Here is a 25102-nt window from a genome sequence, read left to right on the forward strand (position 1 = left end):
CGATCTGGGTGGGGGTAGGGGGGTCTCCCTCCGTCACCGATCTGGGTGGGGGTGGGGGGTGTCTCCCTCTGTCACCGATCTGGGTGGGGGTGGTGGGGGTCTCCCTCTGTCACTGATCAGGGTGGGGGTGGGGGTGGGGGGGGGTCTCTGTCACCGATCTGGGTGGGGGTGGGGGGGTCTCCCTCCGTCACCGATCTGGGTGGGGGTGGGGGGGTCTCCCTCCGTCACTGATCTGGGTGGGGGTCACCGTCACCGATCTGGGTGGGGGTGGGGGGGGGGTCTCCCTCCATCACCGATCTGGGTGGGGGTGGGGGGGGTCTCCCTCCGTCACTGATCTGGGTGGGGATGGGGGTCTCCCTCTGTCACCGATCTGGGTGGGGGTGGGGGGTTCTCCCGTCACCGATCTGGGTGGATGTGGGGGTGTCTCCCTCTGTCGCCGATCTGGGTGGGGGTGGGGGGGATCTCCCTCCGTCACTGATCTGGGTGGGGGTGGGGGGGGTCTCCCTCCGTCACCGATCTGGGTGGGGGTCTCCCTTCGTCACCGATCTGGGTGGGGGGGTCTCCTGTCACTGATCTGGGTGGGGGGTCTCCCTCCGTCACCGATCTGGGTGGGGGTGGGGGGGTCTCTGTCACCGATCTGGGTGGGGGTAGGGGGGTCTCCCTCCATCACCGATCTGGGTGGGGGTGGGGGGGTCTCTGTCACCGATCTGGGTGGGGGTAGGGGGGTCTCCCTCCGTCACCGATCTGGGTGGGGGTGGGGAGGTCTCTCTCTGTCACCGATTTGGGTGGGGGTGGGGGGTGTCTCCCTCTGTCACCGATCTGGATGGGGGTGGGGGGGCCCCCCTCCGTCACTGATCTGGGTGGGGGTGGGGGTCACCGTCACCAATCTGGGTGGGGGTGGGGGGGTCTCCCTCCGTCACTGATCTGGGTGGGGGTGGGGGTCACCGTCACCGATCTGGGTGGGGGTGGGGGGGGTCTCCCTTCGTCACCGATCTGCGTGGGGGTGGGGGGGTCTCCCTCCGTCACCGATCTGGGTGGGGGGGGTCTCCTGTCACTGATCTGGGTGGGGGGTCTCCCTCTGTCACCGATCTGGGTGTGGGTGGGGGTCACCGTCACCAATCTGGGTGGGGGTGGGGGTCACCGTCACCAATCTGGGTGGGGGTGGGGGGGTCTCCCTCTGTCACCGATCTGGGTGGGGATGGGGGCCACCGTCACCAATCTGGGTGGGGGTGGGGGGTCTCCGTCACCGATCTGGGTGGGGGTGGGGGGGTCTCCCTCTGTCACCGATCTGGGTGGGGGTGGGGGGGGTCTCCCATTGGAGCTAATCTGGGTGGGGGTGGGGGGGTCTCCCTCCGTCACGGATCTGGGTAGGGGTGGGGGGGTCTCCCTCTGTCACCGATCTGGGTGGGGGTGGGGGGGTCTCCCTCTGTCACCGATCTGGGTGGGGGTGGGGGGGGGGGTCTCCCATTGGAGCTAATCTGGGTGGGGGTGGGGGGTCTCCCTCCGTCACCGATCTGGGTGGGGGTGGGGGGGTCTCCCTCTGTCACCGATCTGGGTGGGGGTGGGGGGGGGGGTCTCCCATTGGAGCTAATCTGGGTGGGGGTGGGGGGGTCTCCCTCCGTCACCAATCTGGGTGGGGGTGTGAGTCTCCTGCTGGAGCTGATCTGGGTGGGGGTGGGGTCTCCCTCTGTCACTGTGTCGGTTGAGTCTGCAAGGGGTCGTTCAGTCAATGCATACGATCCTCCAAAAGGGGAGAGGAGGACTGTGTCCCATGTAACATAGAAAACCTACAGCACAATACAGGCCCTTCAGCCCACAATGCTGTGCTGAACATATCTTTACCTTCGAAATTACCGAGGGTTACCCATTAACCTCTATTTTCCTAAGCTCCATGTACATATCCAGGAGCCTCTTAAAAGACCCTATCGTATTCTCCTCCACCACCATCACCGGCAGCCCATTGCACGCACTCATCACCCTCTGCGTAAAAAATCTTACCCTAACATCTCCTCTGTACCTACTTCCAAGCATGAGCCAACTTGCAGCAATGCCCACCGTGCCTTTCCGTGATACGCCAAGTCTGCTCCTGCACACCTTTCACTTCCTTGTATCCACCTGCTGAGCAGCCTCGCTCTGGCAGCAGAGGAGGTCCCCAGTGGGAATCTCTTTACGCAGGGGCCCTTCCCCGGTACTCTGGGGACCCGGGGTGGAAGGTGTTGCATTGGGCAGTACCGTGCAACAGGTTTTTCAGCAGGTTCAGCTGTCCATGGTGCGGCTGGGAGGGGTCAGTGCACCACAGTTATATGGAGTGTGAGAGGTTACGGTCCCCTGTTTGAGTATTTGAGAGAGCTGCTGCTCAGGTCCAGATGGTGGATAGTTGAGCCTACTGTCTGCCCCTCTTCTAGGGATACATTAGTGCCCGGCAGTCCTTGGAGAAGGAACATGCGGTCACATTGGGGGATTTCTGGGAGCAGTGGACCCCCTAGGGAATTGACTGTTTTATGGACAGTAATTATATTTTAATTTGAATTTCTTTACTCTGGACTTTTGTGTGAATAAGCTTTTGCAGTTAAAGCTGGGAAGGAAAATCTGGTGCTTTCTTTAGAGTTTTTATCTGACTCTCACAGTAAAAGTGAATTGTTTTATGAAGGAACACTCACTGTGTGGACCATTCTAAACCTCTGCACCATCATTGAGAATAAACCCTCAAGATGACGCACGGATCAGGAATCCAGTTCCTCAATTAACACTTTTTTCTCTGGCGGACGTTTTGCCCCCCAGGCCTTCTCCAGCTGTGACTTTCCTTCCTCCACATGGAGCAGGTGACTGAGGGAGGCTGTGAACTCTTGCTGTGCTTCCAAGGACAGGGCAGCCAAAGTGCGCCGCTTCTCATTCACCCAGGACAGGAGGAACGTGCATTTCTTCCGAGCTCTGTAGCAATAGTCTTTGCCGGGCTTCCTCTCCCTTTGCCGGCATCGTTGGTCTTTGCCTAGAATGCGGCCGAGGTGGGAGAGGGCAGCCAGGGTGTAGAGTCCACTGCCCCCAGCAAGGAGGGCTGATGCGTCCTCCATCGCCCTCACAGCCTGGAAGGGATTGGAAGCAGAGGGGCAGTTGCGAACGGCCTCAGCACCGGCCTGCAGAGCGTTGGCGGTGGACGTGTACACTTTGTTGGCACTCAGAGTCTCCGAAATGGCCATCACCGTCTCCACAAACTCCTGCCGCATCTCTCCCACCACGTCCCCGTTGACAAGTCTCATGGAAAACGCGTAGGCGTAGAGAACGTTGACCACACTGTATGAGACGAGGGGGGATGGCCTGGCACTCAGAGTCTCCAGAGGAGTGATATTGGTGCAGACAGGAGGAATGGCCTCTTCTGTCTCCCACTCAGGTTCCAGGTCCAATTCTGTCCCTCCGTCCTCTGCACCGCCGACCACAGGGTGCTCATCCTGGACTTTCCCGCTAGTCTCAACTTCTTCCACCACCTTGGAATAAAAAAAAACTAGATCAGTTTGTGTTTGGAAGTGTGTGTCTGACGGTGTGGGGACTGATGGTCGAACCCCAACCCCACTCCCTCGGGAAAGAGTTCCAGCTTACCAACCAGATGAAGCCCCTGCCCCACGAAGAGCCGAGAACATTACAGATCTTTCAACCCATGGTGTTTTAACCTACTTCCCTCACACAGCCCTTCATTTTTCTATCATTTATTTGCCAATCTCAGTGTCTTAAATGTCCCTAATGTATCTGCCTCTACCACCACTCCTGGCAGTGTGTTCCACACACCCACCACTCTATATTTAAAAAAAAAACTACCTCTGACATCCCCCCTGACTTTCCTCCAATAGCCTTAAAATTAGCCATTTCTGCCCTGGGAAGAGTCTCTGACTGTCCACTTGATCGATGCCTCTTATCATCTTATACACCTCTATCAGATCACCTTTCATCCTCCTTCACTCCTAGCTCACTTAACCTATCCTCATAAGACATGCTCCCTAATTATGGCCTCTGCACCCTCTCTAAAGCTTCCACATTCTTCCTTTAGCTCACTCAACCTATTCTCATTAAGACATGCTCTCTCCTTCAATCCTCTTTTACTCCAGCCCAATATCCCCTTCAGCACTCTTCAAATCCCAGCTGGAAGGACGGAGTCCCGTCTCGGCCCAGCTATTTTCCAGGGTCTCTATACACTCTTCCCAGAAGAGAGAAGACCGGACCTCATCACCCAGACAAAGGGGGAGCCCAAAGATCCTCTGTCTCCTCTCCACCATGGCAAAGTGCCCATCCCATCAGACCCCAGTTCCAGGAACAGACCCAACTCCGTTGCAAACCCTAGGAAAACTATACCCAATCCTCTGGGCACAGTGACACTCATGGGTGGGGGTGTCATTCCATTTGGTAAGGGATGCAAACCCTTGGGTGTGGAGAGTTCCTACGGAGATATCTCCTTCCCTCCCTAATGGAGATTCTCCCCTACCCCTTACGGAAGCTTTGTTCGCCCTCTCCAGTACACGGGGCTGTTTCCCACCCCGGGAGGTCACGTCTCTACCCACCGCACGGGACGCCCCACCTCACCCCGGGAGGTCACGTCTCTACCCACCGCACGGGGCGCCCCACCTCACCCCGGGAGGTCACGTCTCTACCCACCGCACGGGGCGCCCCACCTCACCCCAGGAGGTCACGTCTCTACCCACCGCACGGGGCGCTGTTTCCCACCCCGGGAGGTCACGTCTCTACCCACCGCACGGGGCGCCCCACCTCACCCCGGGAGGTCACGTCTCTACCCACCGCACGGGGCGCTGTTTCCCACCCCAGGAGGTCACGTCTCTACCCACCGCACGGGGCGCTGTTTCCCACCCCGGGAGGTCACATCTCTACCCACCGCACAGGACGCCCCACCTCACCCCGGGAGGTCACGTCTCTACCCACCACACGGGGCGCCCCACCTCACCCCGGGAGGTCACGTCTCTACCCACCACACGGGGCGCTGTTTCCCACCCCGGGAGGTCACGTCTCTACCCACCGCACGGGGCGCCCCACCTCACCCCGGGAGGTCACGTCTCTACCCACCACACGGGGCGCTGTTTCCCACCCCGGGAGGTCACGTCTCTACCCACCGCACGGGGCGCTGTTTCCCACCCCGGGAGGTCACGTCTCTACCCACCGCACGGGGCGCTGTTTCCCACCCCGGGAGGTCACGTCTCTACCCACCGCACGGGGCGCTGTTTCCCACCCCGGGAGGTCACATCTCTACCCACCGCACAGGACGCCCCACCTCACCCCGGGAGGTCACGTCTCTACCCACCACACGGGGCGCCCCACCTCACCCCGGGAGGTCACGTCTCTACCCACCACACGGGGCGCTGTTTCCCACCCCGGGAGGTCACGTCTCTACCCACCGCACGGGGCGCCCCACCTCACCCCGGGAGGTCACGTCTCTACCCACCACACGGGGCGCTGTTTCCCACCCCGGGAGGTCACGTCTCTACCCACCGCACGGGGCGCTGTTTCCCACCCCGGGAGGTCACGTCTCTACCCACCGCACGGGGCGCTGTTTCCCACCCCGGGAGGTCACGTCTCTACCCACCGCACGGGGCGCTGTTTCCCACCCCGGGAGGTCACGTCTCTACCCACCGCACGGGGCGCCCCACCTCACCCCGGGAGGTCACGTCTCTACCCACCGCACGGGGCGCCCCACCTCACCCCGGGAGGTCACGTCTCTACCCACCGCACGGGGCGCCCCACCTCACCCCGGGAGGTCACGTCTCTACCCACCACACGGGGCGCTGTTTCCCACCCCGGGCGGTCACGTCTCTACCCACCGCACGGGGCGCTGTTTCCCACCCCGGGAGGTCACGTCTCTACCCACCGCACGGGGCGCTGTTTCCCACCCCGGGAGGTCACATCTCTACCCACCGCACGGGGCGCTGTTTCCCACCGCACGGGGCGCCCCACCTCACCCTGCGCTCCCACCACGGCCTCCACTCGCGTAGCCAGGTCGCGGCTTCGCCGTTCTCCAGTCGGCGCTCGAAATCGCTCTTTTGACGGTCGCTGAGGGCAGCCCAAAGGCGGGAGGTGGAGGTGGAAGGGTCCAGGTCCAGGGCCAGGGCCGGGTCCGGATCCATGTCCTCGGTCTCCCGCAGCCATCTTAAGCCGTCAAGGAGCCTCTGCCGCTCGGCGCTGTCCGCCCGCGCTCCCCGCAGCTCTGCTAGCACCGCGTCACGGTAGAAAAGTTCAGCACAGGCCTGGTGCTCCGGACGCCGGTAGCATGGTAACGAGCAATAAGGCCGATTACAGCGGGGGCAAGTGTACCGTGGTCCGGGGCCCCCGCACAGGCCGCAAGCCTCGGCCTCGCCTGCTGCCCGCGCCGACATTGACCTCCGCCGCAAACCCACGCTTCCTCAGTTTCACGACAGCGTCGTCCCGCTCCGCAGATAGAGCGCTTTCTCCTTCGCGATAATGTCGTTAACTGTGAAGGGGGCGTGGCCCGGGCTCCTGTTGTCAGCAGCCGGGCGGAGTCTGAAGGGGTATGCCTGGGACTGGGAGCCAAGGGCAGTTCAGTACTGTAGGTAAACAGAATCCTAGGGTACAGGGGCAATAACATCATTTATTTTCCCCTCGGACAAGTTCCCTACCAGTTTCCTATTTTCCCTATCATTGATTGAATGATCTTTATTGTCATTATACATAGGTACAATGAAACTCTGTTCAGCTTCCTCTCAGACAATTAAAGCGGTAGATAAAAACAAGACAGTAATAGAAAAACAGTATTAAATAGATAAGTAGCAGAAAATTAAGTTACAGCAGCACCAGAATATCACAGTAGTGCACAAAGTGCTGTTAGTGCAAGTATTTGAGTCCTTGTGTGTGCTCACAGTTTCAGTCATTGTTCTGTGGGAGTGGTGTGATGGAGGCCACAGCTCTGGGGTAGAAGCTGTTCTTCAGTCTATTTGTTCTGGGTTTTAATGTCCTGAACCTTTTTTCTGGATGCCAGCAGGTCAAACCGGGAGTGGCCGGGGTGTGTGGTGTCTCTGGTTGTGCTGATTGCTTTCCTCCTGAGTCTGCTGGAATAGATGGTGTCCAGTCCTGGGAGCTCCAACCTGACAATTCGCTGGGCTGCCTTCACCACGCGATGCAGGTCTTGTTGCTCAACGGCTGTGCAGCTGGCATACCACACTGTGGCGCTGTTGGTCAGGATGGTTTCAACTGTGCTTATATTATGCCATATTGGACAATGTCTCCCATCCACTCCATAATGTACTGGTTAGGCACAGGAGTACGTTCAGCCAGAGACTCATTCCACTGAGATGCAACACTGAGTGTCATAGTAAGTCATTCCTGCCTGTGGCCATCAAACCTTACAACTCCTCCCTCAGAGTGTCAGACACCCTGAGCCAATAGGCTGGTCCTGGACTTGTTTTACTTGGCATAATTTACTTATTATTATTTAATTATTTATGGTTTTATATTGCTATATTTCTACACTATTCTTGGTTGGTGCGACTGTAATGAAATCCAGTTTCCCTCGGGATCAAAAAAGTATGTCTGTCTGTCTGTAGAAGTTAAGCAACTTTTGTCCAGTCATTATATACCTCCATCTCCCACCAGGAAGGCCTCAAAGCTCTTCGTTCCTTTCTGGACACCAGACCTAACCAGTACCCCTCCACCACCACTCTCCCAGGAACTTGTCCTCACTCTCAATAATTTCTTCTTTGGCTCCTCCCACTTCCTTCAAATAAAACATGTAGCCATGGGCACTTGCATGGGTCCCAGCTGTACCTGCCTGTGTGTTGGCTACGTGGACAGTCTGTGTTCCAAGCCTACCATGGTGCCCATCCCGTACTTTTCCTACGCTACATCGATGACTACATTGGTGCTGCTTCCTGCACCTATGCTGAACTTGTCGATTTCATCTATTTTGCCTCTAACTTCCACCTGTCCTCAAATTTACCTGGTCCATTCCCCCCCCTTCCTTGATCTCTCTGTCTCTATCTCTGGAGACAACTTATCTATTGATGTCTATTATCAGAGCCACCTGGAGTATACCTCTTCTCATCCTGTTACTTTAAAAATGCCATCCCCTTCTCTCAATTCCTCCATCTCCACTGCATCTGCTCTCAGACTGAGGCCTTTCATTCCAGACCAAAGGAGATGCTTACTCCACCATCAATGCTGCCCTCACCTGCATCTCTCCCATTTCACGCACATCTGCTCTCACCCCACCAGGGGTAGGGTTCCTCTTGTCCTCACCTACCACCCCACCAGCCTGTGTGTCCAGCACATAATTCTCCATAATTTCCACCATCTCCAATGGGATCCCACCACTAAACACATCTTTCCCTCCCCCCCCCCCCCCCCCCCCACTTTCTGCTTTCCACTCCCTATGGGACTCTCTTGTTCCCACTGATCTCCCTCCTGGCACTTACACTTGCATGTGAAACAAGTGCTACACCTGCTCCTACACCGCCTCCCTCACTACCATTCAGGGCCCCTAACAGTCCTTCTAGGTGAGGCAACACTTCACCTGTGAGTCTGTTAGGGTCATTTAGGGTGTTTGGTGCTCCAAGTGTGGCCTCTTGTATATCAGTGAGACCCAATGTGGATTGGGAGACCGCTTTGCGAGCATCTACACTCCATCCATCAAGGTCTCCAAGGGACAACCCATTTTAATACCACTTCCCTTTCCGATTCCGACATGGTTCGGCACAGCCAAGAAAGGTCAAAAGGCCTGTTTCTGTGCTGTAATATTCTATGGTTCTATGTTAGCCCATGGCCTCTTCTACTGCTGTAATGACCCAAAATGTTGACTGTCTTATCCATAGACCACTGAATTCCTCCAGCAATTTTGTGTGTTTTGCCAACATCATAAAGAATCTCACCCACCCTGCTCAGGGCCCAATGTATTGTTGCAATCAATGTCATTCAATGTCTGTAGTGAGATGCTGAAGATGTTCTATAGGTCAGTTGTGGAGAGCGCCCTCTTCTTTGTGGTGGCGTGTTGGGGAGGAAGCATTAAGAAGAGGGACGCCTCACGTCTTAATAAGCTGGTAAGGAAGGCGGGCGGGCTCTGTCGTGGGCAAAGTACTGGAGAGTTTAACATCGGTAGCTGAGCGAAGGGCACTGAGTAGACTACGGTCAATTATGGATAACTCTGAACATCCTCTACATAGCACCATCCAGAGACAGAGAAGCAGTTTCAGCGACAGGTTACTATCGATGCAATGCTCCTCAGACAGGATGAAGAGGTCAATACTCCCCAATGCCATTAGGCTTTACAATTCTACCGCCAGGACTTAAGAACTTTTTAAAAGCTATTATTAATGCTTTTTGAGATAGTGATTTAGATGCATATCATATTTTTTTTTACTGAGTTAAGTATTGTATGTAATTAGTTTTGCTACAACAAGTGTATGGGACATTGGAAAAAAGTTGAATTTCCCCATGGGGATGAATAAAGTATCTATCTATCTATCTATCAATTACAAAAAAGGTACAACAGCAGCTAAATTTCATCAGGAGCTTGAGGAGACCTGGTATGTCACCAAAAACTCTTGCAAATTCCTACAGATGTACCGTGCAGAGCATTCTAACTGACTGCATCACCGTCTGGTATGGAGGGGCCACTGCACAGGATCGGAAAAAGCTGCAGAAATTGTAAACTCAGCCAGCTTCATCATTGGCACTGGCCTCCCCAGCATTGAGGACACCTTCAAAAGGTGATGCCTCAGAAAGGCTGCACCTATCATTAAGGACATCAAGCACCCAGGACGTACCCTCTTCTCATTGAGGAGGAGGTACAGGAGCCTGAAGACACTCGCTCAATGTTTGAAGACAATTTATTGCCCTTCGCCATCAGATCAACCCATCATCTTTACCTCTCTATTTTTCTCTCTATTATTTATTTTTATATACACTTCTAAATGCTATTTATAGGTTTTTATTATTATAGAACATAGAATAGTACAGCACAATACAGGCCCTTCGGCCCACAATGTTGTGCTGCCCCTTAAACCCTGCCTCCCATATAACCCCCCACCTTAAATTCCTCCATATACCTGTCTAGTAGTCTCAAACTTCACTAGTGTACCTGACTCAGGCAGTGTACTCCATGCACCAACCACTCTCTGAGTGAAAAACCTTCCTCTAATATCCCCCTTGAACTTCCCTCCCCTTACCTTAAAGCCATGTCCTCTTGTACTGAGCAGTGGTGCCCTGGGGAAGACGCACTGGCTGTCCACTCTGTCTATTCCTCTTAATATCTTGTACACCTCTATCATGTCTCCTCTCATCCTCCTCTCCAGAGAGTAAAGCCCTAGCTCCCTTAATCTCTGATCATAATCCATACTCTCTAACCAAGGCAGCGTCCTGGTAAGTCTCCTCTGTACCCTTTCCAATGCTTCCACATCCTTCCTATAGTGAGGCGACCAGAACTGGACACAGTACTCCAAGTGTGGCCTAACCAGAGTTTTATAGAGCTGCATCATTAACCAGCGACTCTTAAACTCTATCCCTCAACTTATGAAAGCTAACACCCCATAAGCTTTATTAACTACCCTATCTACCTGTGAGGCAACTTTCAGGGATCCGTGGACATGTACCCCCAGATCCCTCTGCTCCTCCACACTACCAAGTAACCTGCCATTTACTTTGTACTCTGCCTTGGAGTTTCTCCTTCCAAAGTGTACCACCTCACACTTCTCCGGGTTGAACTCCATCTGCCACTTCCAGCCCACTTCTGCATCCTATCAATGTCTCTCCGCAATCTTCGACAATCCTCAACAATATCCACAACACCACCAACCTTTGTGTCGTTTGCAAACTTGCCAACCCACCCTTGTACCCCCACATCCAGGTCGTTAATAAAAATCACGAAAATTAGAGGTCCCAGAACTGATCCTTGTGGGACACCACTAGTCACGACCCTCCAATCTGAATGTACTCCCTCCACCACAACCCTCTGCCTTCTGCAGGCAAGCCAGTTCTGAATCTACCTGGCCAAACTTCCCTGGATCCCATGCCTTCTGACTTTCTGAATATTGCATTGCATTGTACTGCTGTCACAAAACAATAAATTTCACCATGTATGCAGGTGATATTAACCTGCTTATGGTCTCCCATCAGGGAGGAGGCTACATAGCATCCACACCAGGACCACCAGACTCAAAAACATTGACTTTCCCCAAGCAGTAAGGCTGATCAACACCCCCACCCACTAACCCACCCCTCCACACCCCCAACCACCACTATATCATTTCCTGTTGGTCACCTAATGTACAGACACTCCTGTGCCTAGCGTCACTTTATGGACATACAATCAATCTATGTATACAAGTTATCTTATCTTTCATATTCATTGTGTTTTTTTTTGGTGCTGCATCAGATCTGGAGTAACAGTTATTTCATTTTCCTTTACACTTGTGTACTGGGAATGACATTAAACGGTCTTGAATCCTTGAATAGGCCTTTCAGCCCAACGGGTCCCTTCTAGCCAATCCTCTTGAACTACATCATCTGTATGCAAAGTGTGAAGATCAGTTATGATGATTAAGATCTCCACTCTCAAGACTGTTAGGTGATTTTCCCAAGCTCGCTCTCTCTATCAGTCCCCGACACCAGACAACACCTTTATAAATCTACTTTTCATTCTTTCCAGCTTAATGGCATCCTTCCAGTAGTAGGGTAACCATATCTAAACACTAGAAACAAATCTGGCCTCCCCAACGTGTTGTACAACTGCAGAATTACATCCTAACTCCTGCACTTAATGCACAGACTGAGAAGAGCCAGAGACCAGAAGCCCTCTTCCCCATCCTGCCAAACTGTATACCTGTACTCTGTTCGGTAACACTCCCCGAGGCCCTTTTCTTCAGACAGACATACTTTATTGATCCCGAGGGAAATTGGGTTTCGTTACAGCTGCACCAACCAAGAATAGTGAAGAAATATAGCAACATAAAACCATAAATAATTAAATAAGTTAATCATGCCAAGTGGAAATAAGTACAGGACCAGCCTATTGGCTCAGGGTGTTTGACACTCTGAGGGAGGAGTTGTAAAGTTTGATGGCCACAGGTAGGAATGACTTCCTATGACGCTCAGAGTTACATCTCGGTGGAATGAGTCTCTGGCTGAATGTACTCCTGTGCCTAACCAGTACATTATGGAGTGGATGGGAGTCATTGTCCAAGATGGCATGCAACTTGGACAGCATCCTCTTTTCGGAAACCACCATCAGAGAGTCCAGTTCCACCCCCACAACATCACTGGCCTTACGAATAAGTTTGTTGATTCTGTTAGTGTCTGCTACTCTCAGCCTGCTGCCCCAGCACACAACAGCAAACATGATAGCAATGGCCACCACAGCCTCGTAGAACATCCTCAGCATCGTCCGGCAGATGTTAAAGGACCTCAGTCTCCTCAGGAAATAGAGACGGCTCTGACCCTTCTTGTAGACAGCCTCAGTGTTCTTTGACCAGTCCAGTTTATTGTCCATTCATATCCCCAGGTATTTGTAATCCTCCACCATGTCCACACTGTCCCCTTGGATGGAAACAGGGGTCACCGGTGCCTTAGCCCTCCTCAGGTCCACCACCAGCTCCTTAGTCTTTTTCACATTAAGCTGCAGATGATTCTGCTCGCACCATGTGACAACGTTTCCCACCATCGCCCTGTACTCAGCCTCATCTCCCTTGCTGATGCATCCAACTATGGCAGAGTCATCAGAAAACTTCTGAAGATGGCAAGACTCTGTGTTGTAGCTGAAGTCCGAGGTGTAGATGGTGAAGAGAAAGGGAGACAGGACAGTCCCCTGTGGAGCCCCAGTGCTGCTGACCACTCTATCTGACACACAGTGTTGCAAGCGCATGTACTGTGGTCTGCCAGGCAGGTAATCAATAATCCATGACACCAGGGAAGCATCCACCTGCATCACTGTCAGCTTCTCACCCAGCAGAGCAGGACGGATGGTGTTGAACGCACTGGAGAAGTCAAAAAACGTGACCCTCACAGTGCTCACCGGCTTGTCCAGGTGGGCGTAGACACGGTTCAGCAGGTAGACAATGGCATCCTCAACTCCTAGTCGTTACTTATATCTGAACACGATAGTGCAAGCCCTTCAGCCCACAATGTTGTGACAAACATTCAACCTAGTCTAAGATCAATCTAACCCTTCCCTTCCGCATAACCCTTCATTCTTCTATCATCAATGTTCCTATTTAATAGTCTCTGAAATATCCTGACTGTACCCCTCGTCACAACTCTCCGACTCACTGTTACCTCACAGTAATGAACAACAGAGGTACCGACCCTCAGCATTCCTCACAGGTCATTGAGGTACACATGCCCCTTACGTCATCTAGACCCGATGGTTGACAGCTTAGGCTGCTGAAGTAGGTGGCTGAAATGTGGAATTAATGGATTCTGGCATGGTTGTAGAGGACTGGAACATTGCAAATGTCACTCTATCCTCAAGAAGGGGGAGAGGCAGAAGAAGGGAAATTGCAGGCCAATTAGTCTGACCTCAGTGTTTGGGAAGATATTTGTGTCGATTATTAAGGATGAGGTCTCAGGGCACTTGCAGGCAAATGATAAAATAGGTTGTATGGTTTCCTCAGGGAAAATCTTGCTTGACAAATCTGTTGGAATTCTATGAAGAAATAACAAGCAGGATAGACAAAGGAGAATCCGTTGGTATTTCAGAAGGTCATTAATGAGGTGCCATATATGATGCTGTGTACCAAGCTACGAGCCCATGGGATGGCAGGAACGATTCTAGCATGGATAAAGCAGTGGCTGTTATCAGGAGGCAAAGAGTGGGAATAAAGGGAGCTTTTTCTGGTTAGTTGCCAGTGACTAGTGATGTTCCTAAGGGGTCTGTGTTGGGACCACTTTTTATGTTATATGTCAATGATTTGGATGAAGCAATTGATGGCTTGGTGGCTAATTTTGTGGACAATTCAATGAAAGGTGAAGGGCAGGTAGTTTTGAGGAAGCAGAGAGGCTACAGGAGGACTTAATTTGGAGAATGGGCAAAGAAGTGGCAGATGGAATACAGTATTAGGAAGTGTATAGTCATAGTTTATGGAGTTCACCCAGATAAGTGAGAGGTGGTCTATTTTGGTAGATCAAATATGATGACAGAATATAGTATTAATGGTAAGACTCTTGGCAGTGTGGAGGATCAGAGAGATCTTGGGATCTGAGTCCACAGGACACTCAATGCTGCTGCACAGGTTGACTCTGTGGTTAAGAAGGCATACGGTGCATTGGCCTTCATCAATCGTGGGATTGAATTTAGGAGCCGAGAGGTAATGTTGCAGCTATATAGAACCCTGGTCAGACCCCACTTGGAGTCCTGTGCTCAGTTCTGATCGCCTCACTACAGGAAGGATGTGGAAGCCATAGAAAGGGTGCAGAGGAGATTTACAAGGATGTTGCCTGGATTGGGGAGCATGCCTTATGAGAATAGGTTGAGTGAACTCGGTGTTTTTTCCTTGGAGTGATGGAGGATGAGAGGCGACCTGATAGAGGTGTATAAGATGACGAGAGGCATTGATCGTGTGGATAGTCAGAGGCTTTTTCCCAGGGTGAAATGGCTAACACAGAGGGCATAGTTTTAAGGTGCTTGGAAGTAGGTACAGAGGAGATGTCAGGGGTAAGTTTTTACACAGAGAATGGTGAGTGCATGGAATGGGCTGCCGGTGACAGTGGTGGAGGTAGATACAATAGGGTCTTTTAAGAGACTCCAGGATAGGTACATGGAGCTCAGAAAAATAGAGGGTTATGGGTAACCCTAGGTAATTTCTCAGGTAAGAACATGTTCAGCACAGGTCGAAGAGTGTGTATTGTGCTGTTGTTTTTCTATGTTTCTATGCACTTTGATAGAAGAAATAAAAGGTAGACTGTTTTCTAAGCTAAATGAAAAATTTTTAAAAACTGAGGTGCAAAGGGGCTTGGGAGTCCTTGTGCAGGATTTCCTGCAGGTTAATTTGCAGGTTGAGTCTGGTGAAAAAGGCAAATGCAATGTTAGCATTAATTTCAAGAGGACTAGAATATAAACGCAAGGATGTAATGTTGAGGCTTTATAAAGCACTGGTGAGGCCTCACGGAGTATTGTGAGCAGTTTGGGCCCTTTAAGAAAAGATTGGAAAAGGTTTAAAGGAGGTTCACAAAAATGTTTCTGGGATTGAAAGGCTTTTCATTTGAGCATTCAATGGCTCTGGCCTAGTACTCATGGGAATTCAGAAGAATGAGGGGGGGATCTCATTGATACCTATCACATGTTAATAGGCCTCAGTTGAGTAGATATGGAGAGGATGTTTCCTACGGTGGGAGAGTGTAAGACCAGAGGACACAGCATCTGAATAGAGGGATCTTTAGAATGGAGATGAGGAATTTCTTTAGCCAGAGAGTAGTGAATCTGTGGAATTCGTTGCCACAGGCAGCCGTGGAGACCATGTATTTTTAAGGCAGAGCTTAATAGATTCTGACTGGTTAGGGCTTGAAGAGATACGGAGAGAAGGGGTGAGTTTGGGGCTGAGGGAAAATTGGATCAGCCATGATGAAATGGTAGAGCTGACTCAATGGGCCAAATGGCCTAGTGCTGCTCCTAAATTTTATGGTCTTGTCTCGCCATGAGAAGGTTCTGGCCCTCTTGGAGAGTCGCAGTAAAAAAAATTTCCATTGGGAGTGGAGTATACGCTCAGGGTAAGGTTGGCATTTCTACTGTTCAATGGTCAGTGGGATTAGTTTTCAATGAGTCCACTAGATATGATGTAAAAATGGTGGCATTGCGGTGGAAGGTTGGGAAAGGTTAGAGCGGGTGATAGAACAGGCAGCATTGAAGCACAGTAGAGTCTCTTTGGCCTTCAATGACATTCTAACCTGTATGTAACACGCTGTAAGGATTCACTGCTAATGTAATGGCTTCTCTGTAATGTTCGCTGCTGAGGTAACGGTTTCTCTGTAGCAGCAATGTTTGGGTTATGGCTGGAGATAACAGGACTGTAGTATGCATGTAGCCAATCAGAGATTGTTGCTTTGTCTTATGAATCTGGAAGGTGATTTTTCACGGTCTTGGGTTGAGGAGAGATGAAGCGGGAAGACACGTGTGGAGAGAGCTGGTAGACCACCAGACGGAGTGGACTGGGATCTGAGGGTCCGAAGGTCGGCAACGCTCAGAGGAGACATGATGGAAGAATGGTAACTGGGTGAGCTCCAATGTACACTATATTCAGATTAAGATTTATAAAGTTCAATCATGTAATTGCATATGGTGTACTGTCTGATATTTTGCGTTGTGGGTTTGTAACTGGGGGTACATTACACAACATCCACATAAACATGATTTCTCAGATGTTTCTATGTGCATCATAACGTTTATCAGATCTGCTCTCAGCCTCCAATATATTATATATGGGACCCTAGACCAACACGAGCTGGGTGAGCCTGAGGGTCACATATATAATATATTGGAGGCTGAGAGCAGATCTGATAAACGTTATGATGCACATAGAAACATAGAAAGCCTACAGCACAATACAGGCCCTTTGGCCCACAAAATTGTGCCGAACATGTCCCTACCTGAGAAATTACTGAGGGTTACCCTTAGCCCTCTATTTTTCTGAGCTCCATGTACCTGTCCAGGAGTCTCTAAAAAGACCCTATTGTATCCGCCTCCACCACCGTTGCCGGCAGACCATTCCATGCACTCACCACTCTGTGTAAAAAACTTACCCTTGATATCTCCTCTGTACTTACTTCCAAGCTCCTTAAAACTGTGCCCTCTTGTGCTAGTCATTTCAGCCCTGGGGAAAAGCCTCTGACTATTCACACGATCAATGCCTCTCATCATCTTGTACACCTCTATCAGGACATCTCTCATCCTCCTTCGCTCCAAGGAGAAAAGGCCAAGTTTGCTCAACCTATTCTCATAAGGCATGCTCCCCAAACCAGGCAAAATCCTTGCAAATCTCCTATGGTTTCCACATCCTTCCTATAGTGAGGCGACCAGAACTGAGCACAGTACTCCGTGGGGTCTGACCAGGGTCCTATATAGCTGCAACATTACCTCCTAAATTCAGTTCCACGATTGATGAAGGCCAATGCACTGTATGCCTTCTTAACCACAGCTGCTTTGAACGTCCTATGGACTCAGACCCCAAGATCCCTCTGATCCTCCACACTGCCAAGAATCTTACTATTAATACTATATTCAGCCATCATATTTTACCTACCAAAATGAACCAACTCCCATATCTGGGTTGAACTCCATCTGCCACTTCTCAGCCCAGTTTTGCATCCTATCAATGTCCTGCTGTAACCTCTGACAGCCCTCCACGCTATACATAACATATCCAACCTTTGTGTCATCAGCAAATTTACTAACCCAGCCCTCCACTTCTTCATCCAGGTCATTTATAAAAATCACAAACAGTAGGAGTCCCAGAACAGATCCCTGAGGCACTCCACTGGTCACTGACCTCCATGCAGAATATGACCCGTCTACAACCACTCTGCCTTCTGTGGGCAAACCAGTTCTGGATCCACAAAGCAATGTTCACTTGGATCTCATGCCTCCTTACTTTCTCAATAAGCCTGGCATGGGTTACCTTATCAAATACCTTGCTGAAATCCATATACACTCCATCTCTGGCTCTACCTTCATCAATGTGTTTAGTCACATCCTCAAAAAATTCAGTCAGGCTCGTAAGGCATGACCTGCCTTTGACAAAGCCATGCTGACTATTCCTAATCATGTTATGCCTCTCCTAATCATAAATCCTGCCTCTCAGGATCTTTTCCATCAACTTACCAATCACTGAAGTATGACTCACTGGTCTATAATTTCCTGGGCTATCTCTACTCCCTTTCTTGAATAAAGGATCAACATCTGCAACCCTTCAGTCCTCCGGAACCTCTCCCCTCCCCACTGATGATGCAAAGATCATCGTCAGAGGCTCAGCAATCTCATCCTTCGCATCCCACAGTAGCCTGGGGTACATCGCATCCAGGTCCGGCGACTTATCCAAGTTGATGCTTTCCAAAAGCTCCAGCACATCCTCTTTCTTAATATCTACATGCTCAAGCTTTTCAGTCCACTGCAGGTCATTACCACAATCACCAAGATCCTTTTCCGTCGTGAATACTGAAGCAAAGTACTCGTGAAGTACCTCTGCTGTCTGCCCTGGTTCCATAAACACTTTTCCACTGTCAGACTTGGCTGGTCCTATTCTCAAGTGTGACAGGAATACATAAGGAATACATGATGGTTTTGAGCTGCAATGTATGACATTGGCAATCAAGGTGTTTCCATGACCATGATTGTTTTTGGCAAAGTTCTCTGCAGAGGTGGTTTGCCTTTGCCTTCTTCTGGACAGTGACGGATGACCCCAGTCATTATCAATTCTGTCAGAGATTGTCTGCCTGGTGTCAGTGGTCACATAACTAGGGCTTGTGATCTGCACGGCTGCTTGTATGACCGTCCACCACCTGCTTCACATGACCCTGACTGGGGGCTGAGCAGGGGCTACAGCTTGCCCAAGGGTGACCTGCAGGCGAGCGGAGGGAAGGAGCACCTCACACCTCCCCTGGTGGAGATGCATCTCCACTCCTCCACCGTATAAATAATGTAGGGAATGAAAATTGTTATCTCAGGGTGGAAGTTTTAAATACCTGAGGGCACAGTTTTAAGGTGAGCGGAGAACATTATTTTCTACACAGATCACTGGGTGTATGGAACGTGCTGCTTGGGGTAATGTTGGAAGCAGATATGATGGAGGTGTGTCCTGGGAATGGAGAGATTTGGACCACATGCAAGCAGATGGGATTAGTTTAATTTGGTATGGCCAGCGGAGACATGATGGGCTAAAGAGTCTGTCCCTGATCTGTACTGACTTGTCTTCCAATGATTATTGAACAGTTCCCTTTTAATCAGAGTGAGAAACCTGTCTTCATCATTTACAGAGGCGGGAACTGGGAAAAGAGAACGTGATTTTGATAGCCATACATTCTGCTCGACAGCTCCGTGGTGGATCTGACGGGCTGGCGGCAACCACTGGGAGGCAGTGGAAGACAAGTCAGAAAGACATGGATGAACATTGGCACAGGAGAGGCACCAAAAGGTGTAGGGAGAGTGAGTGTGTGTAGAAGGGCTGAATGGTCTGCTCCTGTTTGCTGTTCATCCCTCTCTAACGTGGGCTTGCTTGCTCGCTCTCTCACACAAACTCACAAATCTCTAAGCACACAAATCTTAAACACACACTCACAAATTTCTCACGCACACTCCCAAACCTTTCCCTCTAACACATGTGCACAATTCTCTCTCATATGCACAAATCTCTCACATACACACGTAAACAAGCACACAAATCTCTCACTCACTCTCTACAGTGTTCAGTTGGTGTTTATTTCACCCTCAAACCCCAGAGACTACGGTACATTGAATATTAGTCCCGAGGTGGACTAATTCAGATCTTCCCCTCCCACCTTAAACCTGTGCCTTGCAGTTTTAGCTGCTGTCCCTCCACTCTGGGAGAGAGGCTGTAACTGTGCCATATAAAGGTTTATAAATCTCCAGAAGGCTATCCCTCAACTATGAAATTTACAGCCACCCTCCAACTCCAACACTCTTCACCTTTAGTAATAAACACAAAATGCAGCAGGAACTCCGCAGGTCAGGCAGCATCTATTGAGGGGAATAAACAGTTGACATTTTGGGCTGAGACCCTTTATTTATTTGGAGATACAATGCAAAACAGACCTTTCCTGACCAACCAGTCGCACTGTCCAGCAGCCAACAGTTTAACCTAGCCTAATCACAGGACCATTAATCTCCTAACCGGTACATCTTTGGACTGGCACGCGGCCACAGGGAGGATGTACAGAGACTCGTTTCAGACGGTACTGGAATTGAACACCGAACTCTGACTCCTCAAACTGTAATAGTCCATGCTAACCTCTACGCTACCCCAGTGTCTGCAGCTGAAACTCGAGCCCTTGTGCAGACATGGCAAATGTCTTCAGTAACCAAGTCTGTCCAGTCTCTCCTTCTGACTAAATCCCTCTGTTTCAGGCAAATTCCCACTAATTCTCTCCTGCACTCTCTCTGTTGTAACCACATCCTCACTGAAGCGAGGGGACCTGAATTGTATGTGGGACTTCATGTGTGGTCTAAACAACGCCTTGAACACTCTCTCAGTGGCCACTTTATTAGGCACACCTGCTGGTTAATGGAAATATCTAATCAGCCAATCATGTGCAGCAACTCACTGCATAAAAGCATGCAGAGATGGTCAAGGGGTTCAGTTGTTGTTCAGACCAAACATCAGAATGGGGAAGAAATGTAGTCTAAGTGACTTCGACCATGGAATGATTATTGGTGCCAGATGGGGTGGTTTGAGTATCTCAGAAACTGCTGCTCTCCTGGACCACACAACAGTCTCTAGAGTTTACAGAGAATGGTGCAAGAACAAAAACAAAACATCCAACGAGCAGCAGTTTTGTGGTCAAAAACTTCTTGTTTGAGAGAGTGGTCAGAGGAGAATGGCCAGACTGGTTCAAGCTGACAAAAAGGCAGCAAGTATGTACACGATGCTGGAAGAACTCAGCAGGTCAGGCAGCATCCGTGAGAAAAGAGTAGCCAACGTTTCGGGCCGAGACCCTTCATCAGGAAAGGCAACAGTAACTCAAATAACCAGATGTTACAACAGTAACATATCAAATCTTGGAGTGGATGGTAACAGCAGCAGAAGATAGCATGGTAGTGGAGTGGCCTGTAAGGAGTTTGTACCTTCTCCCTGAGAACTCATGGATTTTCTCTGGGTGCTCTGGTTTCCTCCAAAAATGCAAAGACCGACCTGGTGGGCTAATTGGTCATTATAAATTGTCCTATGATTAGGCTAGGATTAAATTGCAGAGGCCCTATCTGTGGCGGGAGCAGAGCCTACGAAGAGGTTTCTCGCTGGTCGGCGCCGCTTATTGAGCTTTGCAGGCATTTGGCCATTACAGAGGTCCCATCAGCTGCAGGTAGAGAGCACAGCGAACTGAATAAAACGACAGGAAGGACAAGCAGAGCAGCCATTGTCAGCAGCGGGCCGGTGGTGAGAGTAGAGGGGTCAGACATTGGCTCTGTTAAGGTTTTCTTTCTCTTCTTACTGTACCTGGTATAGTCAATAACGGTTGTGTGTTCCTCACGCCAGATTTTGGAGTCCTGGGAGACCCAGAGTCTCCAGGGGAACTACATCTGCGTGCAGTACATCCGGGTGCAGCTCCTTGAAGTCTGTGTTCGGGATCTGGAGCAGCAGCTGGAGAGTGAGGAGATAATCGATCAGAGTTACTGGGAGGTAGTCACCCCGAAGTTGCAGGTGGTGAGTAGCTGGGTGCCCATCAGGAGAACCGGCAATGTGAATAGGCAATTAGCACAGAGTGCCCCTGCGGCCATTCCTCTCAAAAACAAGTACACCGCTTTTGTGGGGCATGTCTTCCCAAGAAAATGCCACAGAGACCGGATTACAGGCATTGTAGGGGCGGTACTGAGGGAGGGTCACACTGTGGGAGGGGAGATACTGAGGGAGGGTCAGCGCGGAGGGAGGGTCCGCACTGCGGAGGGAGGGTCTGTGCGGAGGGAGGGGCGGCGCGGAGGGAGGGTGTTGTGATGGAAATAACTGGTTCTTTGAGTCTCAACAGTAGAGGCCTGGACACACACAGTTTTAATAATAAGGAATTTATTTACAAGGGGAAGTCGGGTCAACACAAGCAACTACAATACACAGGAAGCGGTGTGGGGACAGGGTACGGTTACACATTAAAAGAACAAGGGAAAAGCACTACAACAGCTATCCCCCTTGACCTTGGATAGCTGCAGCTCCCTTACCAGGACAAACGATAGACCTTCCCAAACATAAATCAATGCACTTACCTTCAATGAGGTGGTCTGTAAGGGAGACCGAGCCAGGGCCAAGTCTCACCTTTTATAGCATGGGGCTGGGCGAGATAATCCAATTAAGGTGACCAATACTGAGGAAGGGTCACACTGTGGGAGGGGTGATACTGAGGGATGGTCACTGTGGAAGGAATGATATTGCGGGAGGGTCGCACTGTAGGAGGGGGCTCTTAGAAAACAGTGTAGAAACAGTAAGTGACACCCCAGAAGTGGTTTTGGATTTAACTCCACCCTCCCTCCCACACTCTGAGCAGAACCCTTCGATGTTTCAAAGAAGTGTCCTGTGTGTGGTGTGGGTGTCAATGGTTATTTTGGATGATTTTGGGAGGGGTGATATTGCGGGAGGGTCGCACTGTGGGAGGGGGCTCTTACAAAACAGTGTAGAAACAGGAAGTGACCCCCAGAAGTGGTTTTGGATTTAACTCCACCCTCCCTCCCACACTCTGAGCAGAACCCTTCGATGTTTCAAAGAAGTGTCCTGTGTGTGGTGTGGTTGTCAATGGTTATTTTGGGTGATTTTGGGAGGGGTGATACTGAGGGAGGGTCACACTGTGGGAGGGGTGATATTGAGGGAGGGTCACACTGTGGGAGGTGTGATACTGAGGGATGGTCACACTGTGGGAGGTGTGGTACTGAGGGAGGGTCACACTGTGAGAGGGGTGATATTGAGGGATGGTCACACTGTGAGGGGGGTGATACTGAGGGAGGGTCACACTGTGGGAGGGGTGGTACTGAGGGAGGGTCACACTGTGAGGGGGGTGATACTGAGGGATGGTCACACTGTGGGAGGGGTGGTACTGAGGGAGGGTCACTGTGAGAGGGGTGATATTGAGGGATGGTCACACTGTGGGATGGGGTGATACTGAGGGATGGTCACACTGTGGGATGGGGTGATACTGAGGGATGGTCATACTGTGGGCGGTACTGAGGGAGGGTCACACTGTGGGAGGTGTGATACTGAGGGATGGTCACACTGTGGGATGGGGTGATACTGAGGGATGGTCATACTGTGGGCGGTACTGAATGAGGGTCACACTGTGGGAGGTGTGATACTGAGGGAGGGTCACACTGTGGGATGGGGTGATACTGAGGGATGGTCATACTGTGGGAGGGGTGATGCTGAAGAAGGGTCACACTGTGGGAGGGGCGATACTGAGGGAGGGTCACACTGTGGGAGGGGTGATACTGAGGGAGGGTCACACTGTGGGATGGGGTGATACTGAGGGATGGTCATACTGTGGGAGGGGTGATGCTGAAGAAGGGTCACACTGTGGGGGGGGGCAGCACTGAGGGAGGTCACACTGTGGGAGGCGTGATACTGAGGGAGGGGTCACACTGTGGGATGGGGTGATACTGAGGGAGGGTCACACTGTGGGAGGGATGATATTGAGGGAGGGTCACACTGTGGGCGGGATGATATTGAGGGAGGGTCACACTGTGGGAGGGGTGATATTGAGGGAGGGTCACACTGTGGGAGGGGGCAGCACTGAGGGAGGGTTACACTGTGGGAGTGGTGATACTGAGGGAGGGTCAGACTGTGGGAGGGATGATATTGAGGGAGGGTCGCACTGTGGGAGGGGGCTCTTACAAAACAGTGTAGAAACAGGAAGTGACCCCCAGAAGTAGTTTTGGATTTAACTCCACCCTCCCTCCCACACTCTGAGCAGAACCCTTCGATGTTTCAAAGAAGTGCCCTGTGTGTGGTGTGGGTGTCAATGGTTATTTTGGGTGTCACTCAGAGCAGAACACCAAAGGAGAAGTTCAGTGGGAGATTCCTGCTGACTCGTTAAAAATTGCTTCAGTGTGCCTTGACAGCACATTGTGACCTGAGTAACAGCGCTTAGCTGCGAATCGCTGAGCTGGGACCACCATGTATCCGTGGCTCCCCCTCCTCGCTCTGCCTATGGTCTGCCGGGCAGGTAGGAACATCACTCCCACTGAACTCTGACTCGGGGAAGCTAGGCACATGGGCTGAGGTACCATTCCAACTGGGTGAAACAGTGTTAAGGGATGTTTCTGTGATCTGGGGTTGTGGAAGACATTTGTGAGACTTAATTTGAAGATGATGGCAAGATTGAGGGTGTAGTGGGCAGCATGGAACACTACCAAAGCTTGCAGTAGGATCTGGCCCAGCTGAAAACTGGCACATGGCATTTAATGCAGACAAGTGTGAGGTTTTGCACTTTGATAGGCCTTACAGGGTAGGGCATTAAAGAGTGCAATAGAACAGAGGGTTCTGGGAATACAGGTAGATAATTCATTGATAATGACATCACAGGCAACATTGGCTTTCATAATTCTAAGTATCGAGTACTGAAGATGGGATGTTATGGTATAAGACACTGGAGACGGCAGATTTGGAGTCTTGTGTTCTATGCCTCTATAACAACACCTTATCTTTGGAAGCGGGTTTTGAAGGACAGGCAATTAGTACGGGAGTTAGAATGTTTCCTATATTCTTAGATTCATGGGATTATTGGACTGTATTTTGGTTTCTTACAATTTTTCACTGTTTTCTTTCTTGTAGATAATTGGTATGTGGGTGATCAGTTAATTTTTTGTGTGTAAATGGGGGGCCTGGGAATTTTGTGCTTTGGTCACTGTGCTTCTCTGCGAGTGAGGGGGTCGGGGATTGTTACTCTCAGTGTGCATTTCTGTGGGTGAGGGGTCGGGGATTGTTACTCTCAGTGTGCATTTCTGTGGGTGAGAGGGTTGGGGATTGTTACTCTCACTGTACATTTCTGTGGGTGAGGGGGTTGGGGATTGTACTCTCAGTGTGCTTCTCTGCGAGTGAGGGGGTCGGGATTGTTACTCTCAGTGTACATTTCTGTGGGTGAGGGGGTCGGGGATTGTTACTCTCACTGTACATTTCTGTGGGTGAGGGGGTTGGGGATTGTACTCTCACTGTACATTTCTGTGGGTGAGGGGGTCGGGGATTGTTACTCTCACTGTACATTTCTGTGGGTGAGGGGGTCGGGGATTGTTACTCTCAGTGTGCATTTCTGTGGGTGAGGGGGTCGGGGATTGTTACTCTCACTGTACATTTCTGTGGGTGAGGGGGTTGGGGATTGTTACTCTCACTGTACATTTCTGTGGGTGAGGGGGTCGGGGATTGTTACTCAGTGTACATTTCTGTGGGTGAGGGGGTCGGGGATTGTTACTCTCAGT

The 25102-nt window shown here is 50.9% G+C and overlaps 2 protein-coding genes across 4 annotated transcripts in view; one reads left to right on the forward strand and one right to left on the reverse strand.

The window, feature by feature from the left end:
* Positions 1–1633: 1633 nt before the first annotated feature.
* znhit2 (zinc finger, HIT-type containing 2) lies at positions 1634–6499 on the reverse strand. Of its 3 annotated transcripts, none has more exons than XM_073067060.1 (2): positions 5955–6499; positions 1634–3482 (listed from the first exon to the last, which is right to left on the reverse strand). In XM_073067060.1, the coding sequence occupies exons 1-2, from the start codon at positions 6366–6368 to the stop codon at positions 2724–2726; spliced, it is 1173 nt and encodes a 390-aa protein (XP_072923161.1). In that variant the 5' UTR covers positions 6369–6499; the 3' UTR covers positions 1634–2723. The 3 variants fall into 3 exon arrangements, with proteins under 3 accessions (XP_072923161.1, XP_072923163.1, XP_072923162.1); XM_073067062.1 differs by having other exon boundaries at positions 5950–6285; XM_073067061.1 differs by having other exon boundaries at positions 5911–6285.
* Positions 6500–23611: 17112 nt separating this feature from the next.
* Positions 23612–25102, forward strand: part of LOC140739104 (macrophage colony-stimulating factor 1 receptor-like) — a 108585-nt gene continuing 107094 nt past the window's right edge. Inside the window, exon 1 of the mRNA XM_073067063.1 lies at positions 23612–23853. Within this exon, the coding sequence (XP_072923164.1) occupies positions 23805–23853 (49 nt within the window). The 5' untranslated portion in view covers positions 23612–23804. The remainder of the gene's footprint in view (positions 23854–25102) is intronic.

The sequence above is a fragment of the Hemitrygon akajei genome, chromosome 15, assembly GCF_048418815.1.
Source record: "Hemitrygon akajei chromosome 15, sHemAka1.3, whole genome shotgun sequence".
NCBI lineage: Eukaryota > Metazoa > Chordata > Chondrichthyes > Myliobatiformes > Dasyatidae > Hemitrygon > Hemitrygon akajei.

Coding starts and splice junctions, on each gene's coding strand:
- znhit2 (XM_073067060.1), bottom strand. CDS start 6,368: ATGTCGGCGCGGGCAGCAGGCGAGGCCGAGGCTTGCGGCCTGTGCGGG. Junction 3,483..5,954: donor GGCCGTGGTGGGAGCGCAGG/GTGAGGTGGGGC, acceptor TTTTATTCCAAG/GTGGTGGAAGAAGTTGAGAC.